Source organism: Gallus gallus, chromosome 2 (genome assembly GCF_016699485.2).
Source record: "Gallus gallus isolate bGalGal1 chromosome 2, bGalGal1.mat.broiler.GRCg7b, whole genome shotgun sequence".
Lineage (NCBI taxonomy): Eukaryota > Metazoa > Chordata > Aves > Galliformes > Phasianidae > Gallus > Gallus gallus.
The window spans coordinates 29,397,861-29,409,177 of record NC_052533.1 but is presented as its reverse complement, the minus strand read 5'-3'; the positions used below and the strand labels follow the sequence as shown (position 1 = coordinate 29,409,177).

General features: G+C 35.6%; 1 protein-coding gene across 15 annotated transcripts in view; it reads right to left on the bottom strand.

Moving 5' to 3' along the window:
• HDAC9 (histone deacetylase 9) overlaps nt 1-11,317 on the bottom strand; it is a 450,242-nt gene that overhangs the window by 24,529 nt on the left and 414,396 nt on the right. For all 15 annotated transcript variants that reach the window (XM_040681503.2, XM_015281425.4, XM_040681502.1 and 12 more), the window contains one exon: nt 6,224-6,357. In XM_040681503.2, the coding sequence (XP_040537437.1) occupies nt 6,224-6,357 (134 nt within the window). The remainder of the gene's footprint in view (nt 1-6,223; nt 6,358-11,317) is intronic.

Genomic DNA, 11,317 nt, shown 5'->3' with positions numbered 1-11,317 from the left:
GAAGGAATTACAGATGGAAATTTCATGTGCCCAGAAGGTGATCTGCAATGATCCTTGGGAATGTGAGGAGAATCTGAAACTGCAGCAATTTGTACTGAGCTGGAATATCTAGCAATATCTGCATTGTCTTAGTCCTGTCATGTTTTAGAGCATGTAGGTTATCTTCAGAGATGATTGTTGAAGAGTACACTTGGAAATAACTGACAAGTGAGGGAACTGAAAGCAAATGGTAAAAAGCACGGAGGGTCCTCACACACACAGAAGAAGGGGAAAAGGCAGACAGGATCCTCAGAGACACCTAGGCTGCAGAGGGAAGTGCTACAATCTCCATTTCCCAAGTTTACTGTGCAAGAAGCATTCCAGCACCAAGACTGGGGTTTGTTGTTCTTATTCTTGCCACGATTACAGAGAACCAATCTCAAATATCTAGTAGGTCCTCTATGTTCTGTTATTAATACCATTCTCAAAGTTTTGGAAACTTCTGACTTTATATATAAGCACTCAAGGCAATTAATTTTGTGATCCATGGTTATAGCTCTTACATAAATGACAGTTTTCACAAGGAAATAGATTCAAAAGCTTGAAGGATCATTAGCACCTACCAGTCCCTGAAAACCAACACATGCCTTGCCTTGGATTTATGTAACTGTAAATTCAGAATATTCTGTCGCTTTGGCCAAACAGCTTTCTGACTAGCACTGCCCATTTTCTGGACTTTGATGCCACCATGTTGATCTCTGGCATGCACGTTGCACCATTTTCCTCTTTCTTCTAATTTTCTATTTGTGAGCCAATTCCTGGGCTCTGTGCTTATGCAAGCAGCAGTTCACAGGTGGCTTAGTCTCAGTGCTAATTATTTTCTAGTATTAGAATAAGATTAACATCAAGGATGTAAGATCATGACCAAGTTTACCATGCAATTTAAAACTGATCTCTGGCCATATTCACTTACATGAATATTTCCTTTTCGGAGAGAGAAATGCTTACCTGTTCTGGCAAATAACCCTTTTTTTTAACGCAGTCCAGGCTCTCTTGGCAGAGTTTGTTGCCTAGCTGGCAAGCAGCCCCAGATTCACTCTGAATTCCATGAAGGAGAAAATGCCAACTTTTCATCATTGGCAGGAAAGATCCAGAGTACAAGTTTCCACTTAAATTACCATTCCGTCTAAATACCAACTCAACAGATTGCAAGAAAGAAGCACATACTTCACACTATGCAAGAAAATTGTCTGGTATAAGATTTTAAGCGTGCTTGGGAGCCAACCAATCACAATGTTTTGTCAAATTCTGTTTCAGACTGAAATTCAAGCCAGAAGAATATTTACTAGAAGATGTTAAATTTAGTCATTCAAAAATGTTTTTGCACTTGGGGCCAATTTCTGTGTTGGCTGCCACAATCAATGAGGGTAGACGTGCATCCTCTGTATGCCTTTGTTGCAGGGTCCCGCTGGGCAGAGCACACTCTGGACTGCACTTTTCCATTTCCTCTATGCAAAGGAGAACATGACCCCATCTGTGACCAATTATCACATGTTACAAACCACGGAAAAACTGTTGTACCATGTAGAGCTAAAAGACAAAACCTGTAGATAGATCAGAAGGACCACAATATTAGACTGACCTCTGAGTCCCACAGAAATATCCCACCTGGGTTTTTGACGTGAGATGAAATAAACGAAGAACTAAATCCTTAGGTTTTGACCCAAAGAGTTTTGTACCTGGGGGACTACTTCCTCATTCCCTCTGTTTGCTGAAGAACTCCCCAGTTTAATGTAGTTATTGTGGAAATAAACTGCAGGTTTCAGGACACCAAGCTCAAGAATTGCTTATCCCTGAGGGCTTTTTAAATGGAAGTAATGCCTCCTCAAAAGTGATGTGGAGGAAAGAAACCAGAACCTGTCTTTGAAGATGGGGAATAGCCTTACCACCTGGCACCAAAGGGCTAGATCTGGGGGAATATCTGAACAGTGAACCCCATTTTCATACACTTCTTGGGATAAAACACAAATATTAGCATTCAATCAATTTCTTAGCTGAAAAGATACACATATATATTAAGGATAAGTATTTCAAATAATATAACCTATCCATGAAAAGCTGCAGAATTGTTTAAAGATTGTCTTAATAAACAAGAGAACTAAATTTTAATCACAACACTGCATCCCATAAATGTATAGCCTTAAAAGCAATGTCTCTTTTCTAATTGTCTGAATTCAACATTTCCTTTGCTTTGAAACATGCTCATTTAATGGACATGTTCTAAAATCATGTTTCAAATTCTCAGGGACATTTCAAAGCAATTTATGTTTTGCCTGTCTTTTACCTTCCAGAAGGATTTCCATGTTTTCACTTTGGATTTCAAGAGATTCCCGCTGTTTAATCTCTTCTCACCTCTTGGGAAGATTTCCTTCCAAGAAGATAACCCACAGAGCTCCTAACTAGCTCTGAAAATGGTCAAAGTGATTTTTTTCAAAGTAATATCTCCTGAGATCTCCAGGACTTTATTTTTGAAAAGTATTCTTTTTTTTTTTAAATGTAAAGCCCTTTACTAATAAATTCATTTTAGCTTTTTTTTTTTTTTTTCCTCTATCATTTCTGTTTTGGTTTTCTCATTATTTAAAGGGGTATTTAACTGCCTAAACACAACTAAACCAAATACAACCTTCTCCAGTACAGGGTGTTCTGCCTGATGTCTAGTTGCCACTCAAAAAACACATAGGTCTCATAGTTCTGTGTTACTTCTACAAGTCCTATCAGATGTCCTGCATAACCTACAGTATCTAAAGGCACTAGATACATCTGCTTAAGGAATACTATTAGGATTTAGAAATAATCAATCAATATAAGTATCTCCAACCAGAAGAAAAAAAAGACAATAATAATCCCACTTATCTGTCTGTTGAATTTTGAAATTGCTATTCAAAAGTGCTTCTGGTGAGAAGTTCAGAAGTACCCACCACATATAGATGGGGCTGATAGCTCATTTAAATTCTGAGCTCTTCCAAGAAAAAGAGAACTCTTAATAGGTTTTTTGGTTAGTCTTCAAAATCAACAGTTGTGTGCAAGAATGTCCTGTGCCATGCTCAAATTTAAAAAAGATTAACATGATAGCTTATTATTTTTCTAGTTTCTCGCATTTGTTAAGAGATGCATAAAAAGTTATCTTGATAAATAGATTACTATCCTACAGTTTACATATAACTAAGAGAAAAATACATCTAGTTTGAGTGTCAAAATATCTTCCTTCTTGGACAAATTAAGAAATTAAGCATTCCCTATTTGTAAGTTTAATTTTACCTTTACAAATCAAACCAGCTCTCCATGAAAGTTGAAAGTTGCAGCTGTTAGTTTTACAATTATTCTTTTTTTTTTTTTTTTTTTTTGGTATGTGTGTGTATGTGTATGTTATTCTACGGCGTTATTCTGCTGGTAATAGAACATATGAAGCAGTGAATTTCTGTATTGACAAGTCCTGGCCAAAGCCAACAAAGGCAAAGAAGAAGTTTTCAAAAACCCTGAAAAATGTTTATGAATTCTAATCCTCAGCATATGAATAAATACATCTGACAAACTGCAGAGTACCTTACAAAGGCCTTTCCCAACCTTTTTAATTCAAGCTCAATTACATGTGTAGTATTTAAAAACTGAAGTTCATCCTGCCAAAGTTTTTAAACTAGGATTACACTACATACCACTATTTGTAAATGTGAAGGGCAGATAATAAGTTATAATTATCCTATCAATCACCTGTTAAGAGCTGTATGCAGCAAAGAATGTATCCTCAAATTACAATAATTGGTTATTTGAAGAAAAGCATTTTTTTCTGTCCTTGGCTGGAATACACTTGGAGTTTGCTGTACAAGTTCAGGAACAATATGCTGAAATCAAGCAATGTGTATGCTATGGGCCATGTGGTATAGATTTCCATAAATCTATAGATGTCAACAGACGTGCTGACTTCTAACTGCTAACTCAGTATCCGACTTCCTCATTAGTGTCTGCTCCTCGGCAACACCTTTACTTATTCTTTTAAGTAAGCATCAATTTCTTCTGGTAGTGTTAGTAATGACATCCACTCTGGAGTATTTTTGTCTTAGCAGCCACAGCATATTTTCTCTTAGAAATTCTGCTGCAACAGACCATTTAACGCATTTCCCTGAGGACACATCTGTGAGTAACAGCACATGAGAATAATGCTTATTGCATGAGATGTTTCAAGTTATTAAGGATCATGCTCTTTTATAAGTGTATTACTAATGGTTGTGTGGTTATGTTTTTCTTCAATCTGTTATTACATTTTTGTCTGACTTGAAGTTTGCTTTGTAGTATTTTGCAAACAGATAGACTCATAACTTATCTAATTTCCCAGGCCCAGGTTACTCTAAAAGAAAATGGAAGAAAGTTTCAATTCCAATACACTCATCCCATTCTTTTTTTCTCATAGTAAGTATTCTATCTCAGATAATGTCTGGTGTGTGAAAGCAGAAATGGTAGTTGGGTGTGATATAGTGTTTAAACAAAACAAGGTACTTTTCTTAAATGGGTAGCACCACCAAATGGTCATAACTGGATAGAAGGACACAGATATCCACGCAAAGGAAGATGCATCATATCATTAGTATTGTGTCACTAGCATTAGTCTCATAAAGGTCCAAATTTCAGGGAATGGGTTTAAAAGAACTATGAAAAGCCACTGATATCATGATGCCATCTTATATTATTACAAGGAAAGTTACAACAGGGAATAGGAAATGAGAGTGCCCTGGAAGAGTGCATGATAGGGTAAGCAAAGCTGCGTTCACTAAGACTGTCAAATGCCTCAGTCTCGGTTTGCAGTCCTTCTAACAGCTGAATAATAATAATAATAATAATAAAATAATAATAATTTTTAAAAAATCAACACTGAGCTGAACATCCATTTAAACAGTATATAAACTGCAAAACACTTATTTTGGGACTAGTCAAATGTAACAGAAGACAAAACACAGATGAAAGTTTTTTTTGTGAACATGTCTACTGTACATTTCTGAGAATACTTTTGAGAAAGCTATCATTGTATTGTATATATACAACATATATAATATAATAGCAAATAACATTGTATTGTATATATATCTACATATAATGTAAAAAATAAGCATAAAAATATCTTTCTTGATGAGTCATAATAATAAAAGGTTAAAAGGAACAGTTGGAAAAGCCTTCTATCCAATTTCCATCACAAGATACATTACTTCACATTATTCTCATAGGTATGAAAACTTGAAGTACAAGGAAATTACCAACCAGCTTGCAGTTTAGCACTAATACATTTGTATGGATAAATTATTTAGCCATTGCTGTTTCTCCTGAAGAAAAATGGTAATACAGTGAACTTTATAATGAGATCTCACAAAATTCAGTTTCTGGTAAAAACTTTTCTTTTTCTTAAATGATTTTGTCTGTAAATTCTGCAAGCTTACTTTCCTTCTCATCATATTTATAGAAGAAAAGATATTCTCCAGTGGACAACAGAGCCTATTCTCATAAATGAGTGTTTATGTATTCATATCTCCTTAGTATGACAGTCCATTCTAAAAAGTTTTTCATAATATATAAAGTATTTTATAAATCTTGTACACTCCATTTAGACTGCATGCAGACAGACCAAACTGAATCTTCATTTTTAACTTAAAAATAATAAAAATAATTTTTGAATTCTTGGTCACATTTTTATTGATGTTTTCATGTGTCAAGAGCCTCTGAAATTTGTTCTTCTACATGCTAGTAGAGGAAGTGTCAAAATATTACAAAAAAAAAAAAAAAAAAAGTCATTGCAATATTCAATCCCTAAGATTATCAGGTGCATCGTAATAGACAGTGTTTTCCCAAAACAATTGGCTGAAAGCTCTCATCCTTCTAGATGATACTAGTGGCTACCAGTGACATTAAGCCTGGTATTCAGCACAGCAACACCAAATGCAATTTTGAAGTGTAAAATCTTACCTAGAACTGAGAATAATTTAGGCAAACACTAAATTATTTATATCATCGTATCATTTAGAGATATTTAGTCAAAGCAAAGCATGTTTTCGGCTTATCTGAGATCTACTCTGAAACATTCAAATTGCATGTCTTTTAAACCCAATCAAAACAGGTCTGCTCTACAGTTGCTAAAAGAAAATTGAAGATAGTATTTTCAGCAAAATTGGATCATTCTCTACAACTATGATCTATGTTTTACCTCATTTCCTAAAAGGGCATTTATACAGGCTTCAGATGCATCACAGATGGCAGTAAGGTCATGTCCTCCCTCCAGTGCCAGCACGACACGGCCGTCCGCTAGCTTCAGCAATTGCTTGGTTAGGTGACCAAAACCTAGTATTCAAATACAGTAGTGCAAATAATTAAAGCAGAACACATATTACTGGCATATTTCACATTTGCTGAGTAAGACTACATGGAGTATGGGATATATTTATTTCAGTATCCTGTTTCTGACTGCAGCTCAAACCAGATGCTTTGGAGTTAGGTAAAACGGAATTTTGTATGAGGCAGATGTGAGATAATATCCCCCATGATGATCCTCAGTAGCTGGATACTAGCTGAAACATGAGCTTTGTCTCTCATTAACAAATAGAACCCTTGATTCTCCCCATTTGCACAACAATGTAATACACACCCATGTTATTTAGAGATGATCACTCATGGCATTGATATGATAAATAACATTTATAGTTAGACTATGATACTGTAATTAAAATAATCATGTTTTTCATGTGAGATGAAATTTTTGTTTAGAGATCTCTTCTTCCTTTGTATTTGGACTTTGAGTCTAATATACAGCCATGGTTAGAAATATAGTGGAAACATGTCACATCTCCATTTTAAAGTACTTTTGGAAGCGGAAATAGCAGTGGATCACTTCCTTTGATTCAAGATTTTGGGATAAGCTGAAACTCCCCAGAATGTTATAGATACCTCCACCAGTACTGCTTGCTCCTGACCCATAATGTTCTAAGCAATTCTGCATCATAATCAAAACCTGTGATACACTTTCTATGGTGATCTATAATTAGGTAAATACTACTACAAAGTTTTCGACTGTGATTGAAGTAAAATTAATTTATTGAATTTTTAATGACAAGAAAAATTTCTTGAAAAACATTAATTGGGAGAGAAGAGACACATTAAATTTTGTGGTAGTTTACAGGACAGCTGTTGTTTTGATTAATCACCTTTAAGTGAGTAATAATAAGAGTAGCTTTGAAACTACTGAAGTTATGTACTCATTGCATATTGTTCTTAACTTTTCTACTTAATCTGGTTCAGTTGCTCTACTGTTGGTCATCCTTACTAATTTCAGTGCATTTCATAGTTTGAAACAAAGCATTTAGAAAACACCTGCTGAAGCCTCTATAAAGGTAGGAAAAGCAAAACTTTTTTATGCATTCTGGTGGAAAATGTCACCAAAAGTATAAAAATAAATACAGAAATTACAAGCATGTTATCTAAAGCAATTTTGCAAGACATATTTAAGACTTGATCTGACAAGCAAGAAAACATACAATTACTTCGGAAAAAAAGAAAAAGAAAAAGGAGATCTACTGGACACTTAATCTATAGATCACAGAACACTTGAGTTGAAATATTGTTTCCTAATCCACTCCTCAGTCTTCTATACCCTATAAGAACTGCAGTTTGTATTCTAGCAAAGTTACTACACTGTGGTTCAAATTACATACTGAGTTGAAAAACAAATAACATCTTAACTCTCATTTAAACTCAACCTTTCCTCATGAAAAATGAAATAAAAACCTCTCTACAGAAGGCTGAATTTAGACAGGATAATAAAAGTGAAGGAAGGAGTGGAATGAGGATAACCTTTGATCTTTAGCCAATTTCTACTTTCTTTTACCTACAGGATTTATTTCTGTCTGCATTTATACACGTGATCTTCAGATTCATAAGAAGAGAGTTCCAGCAGCATAAAGTGAGTCTTACATACAGCATTTAAGGAAATGAAGAGGAATGAACAGGCACAGACTCCTCACATCCGCAAACACTACAACTCACTCCTAGGCTCTGTGATGAAACTCAACAGTGCATTTACAACACCATTATCCTTCACATTACAGAACTTCTATGAAGAAAGAAAAGGTCTTCCTTATTTTTTTTACACATTTTGAAAATGTTTTATGAGTGTAACCACATCACAATTTCTTGGACTATGTGTGGCAAAAAAATGCAAGGATTGTCTCAGTGCCTTTCTCTTCTGTTAGGCAACCATATGTAATATATCATATAGACATCACAATGTTAGTTTGTCTGCTTGCTTTTCCTAGTATCATCATTACAGTAATAATTACTGGCTGAATTGGGATCCATTCAATGAGCCATACAAAAAGTATCTTTCCCATCAGAGATCAAAGTGACAAAATAAAGCATTGCCAAATGAAACCAATATGATGAGATCTTTCCTTCAGTGTAATTACCCCAAGACAGTAAAGGTAACTTGCTGGGAAAGGAAGAAATAACTTTAGCCAATGTTGCCTGAAATTGAATGAGTTATGGAAATTCTTAACAAAAAAACTTGGATCCTGTGTCACTGCAGCAACCTAGAAAAGATATTAACTTCCTCAAGGAAATCCCCTGGAGCACAGAAGTAACAAAATGGAAAGAAAGGAATCCCAGTCAAGTAATGGTTTTAAGATGGACTATAGTCCATGCCAAATAATTAAGGAAAACAAGAAGAAAATAGTAACAAGCACCATGAAAAGACTCAGTCATCTCCCCTGATGTAAGGAGATCAAGCACATATTTGACACCCCACTGATCAACTCCAAGGCGAGAAAGGAGTCAGATAAACATTCTGAATCCTGGATCTTCCAATTCAAATGAATTTCTAGAAATGGTCAACAGCAGTTTTTGGCCTTTCCACTGTGCCAGCTGACACAGGGGTTAGCTGCAATGCTGACTTTAAGAAACTGTTTCAGTTTGGTTTAACCATACTATAAAACTATGCTTTTGTACTGATGCATGAGAATTATAGATTAGTGGCATTTTATTAAAAAAAAAAAAAAAAGGCAGAAAATCTACAGTTATAAAAGGGAAAGCCGTCTTAAAACATCAGTCCTCAAGTTCCAGTTCAGCCTGCAATGTTTATCCCTTTTCTGAGGTTGCAATGTATGTGCTGGTGCAACTGTCTTTGAGCCATTTACACCATGAGTCTCTGACTGAATGACAAACATCCATCACTCAGGGCTTGAAAGAGCTATAGGAATATCCATGGTTATTTCTGGCCATGAGAATGAGTACAAATGTCATGTATTATTCAAAAATAAATAAATAGAAATTCCAATCATCCAATTTGTCAGTAAGTGAGAAAAGATTATACATACAGAGATTTTTTCAAATGTTATTGTAAATGTGCTCAGTGAAATTTTACTTCAGAGAAATAGTACATTTAAGATAATGCTCATACAGCGCACCAAAAGACTGTGAGCATGGCTTTGTGCCAACAATTATTTTCAGATATATTTTTTACAATTTAAAGCATTTAACATTGGCTAGCTATCATTCTAACAAAGACAGTGATAAACCCCTGGTCAACACAAGTAACAGCATTAAAACTCCAGTAGGTATTTCTGAAAACCCTACGTGTTACCTGATTCGCTTTTTGCTGAAAATAAAATACCATGGATGAACAATTGTACTTTTTATAAAAAAATGAAGGGCAGATTAAGACTGGAATTCTTATAAGCTGCTATCTAAATATGAAGAGCACAAAATGCCACAAGATCCTCCTGGAGCCATGTGGTTGTGAGAGTTATATACAGAAGAACAAAAAGCCAAAAATATCATTTTACAGAGAAATTTTCTAATGCCTCAAAATTATGATAGCATATGAGAAATAACACTTCCAGTTTTCTTTCTATACTTTCTATTTACCAACATGAGACAATATTCCAAGAGCTAGATCTGTAAAGATTTGCTGTTAACTCTTCATCTTGCACCCTGGATTCCATTAATTGTGCCAGCAGGCAACATTAAAAACATGATTACAATCTGCATCAGTGCTGTAAGTGATATATTGCATACAAGTAATGCATGAATAGTCATAAACTCAGAGTAGCATAACTACATTATTTTGCTTCAGATTGAAAAATATGAATTTTACTTTCTAGTGGACAACTTGAACTTCTGTGTTATCAGGCCTTGTTATCCATTAGAAAATTACACAGTATATAAGCTGTTATCTGCTGACCTTTGAAGCAAAAACATAAACTTTTAAAACAAAAACATAACATATTAGTTAATTATACCCTTACCCCTCCTCCAATGTTATTTCTGGAGGAAATACAGCATTCAGCCTCATGTTTGAATATGTTCTATTGTGGCAAGGCAGAGAGAGAAAATTAATACTGTATTATATTAATGAGCAAGTTGCCAGGCTGTTATTGAAGGACACAGTGTGCTGTTCACTTGAATTACCATTTAATTAAATAAGTCAGCTTTTAGTGGACGGTCTGATGTCTCAGTGTAACAGCACGAGTCCTGCTTTTGTTGGATTTTTTTGCTGCTTTGTTTTTGTTTTTGCTTTTGCTTTTGTAACAGACAACCTCCCCATGTGCTCCTTCTAGTTCTACCAAACAGTGAGGAATAACACTGGTGACACTTCTGCCCCACTTAACCAAAGTGGCTGGAGCAGCTAGATCCTACCTAGACTTACTGAAAACCACAGAAAAATGTTAAAATCTACTAAAAGAGAACCAGGAGGTATGTCAGTTTTCTATTTTTGTTTTTGGAGCATGTTTACTCTGACAACCTAAAACAGAAAGTGGTAATGAGCAGGTAAAACACACTTAGTCCAGGCCAGTCCCCTTCAATGGAGTCACCACACAATTTTGGTGTGTGCTACAGCTAGATGAAGTAAAGCTAACAAGTTAGACTTTGTGCACGCAGCCTCACATTTTGAGACACAAACATTTGGGAAGGAAGACAACTAGTGAATGTGATCCTTTTCACATCCTTTCCCCAGTAAACACAGAAAGAGACCATATGGGAGGGGACCACTCCCACTCAACACTCCTCATTTTCATAAACAATCATACACGCAACTCTGATCACCAGTGAGTGTGCAAACGCCCACTTAGTGAAGACGAAACCTGCCTCAGAAGAAGACAGATCCCTTCCATCTCCCTGCCTGCACATAAGGAGAGCAGATGTCTCCTGCACAGCCCCTCCGGGTGACAGCAGGCTGAGCCAAGCAGAGCCACAGTGCTGTTGGAAGAACCAGGACATGTCAATAGCCAAAAGCTCTGCGCTTAGGGTGAAA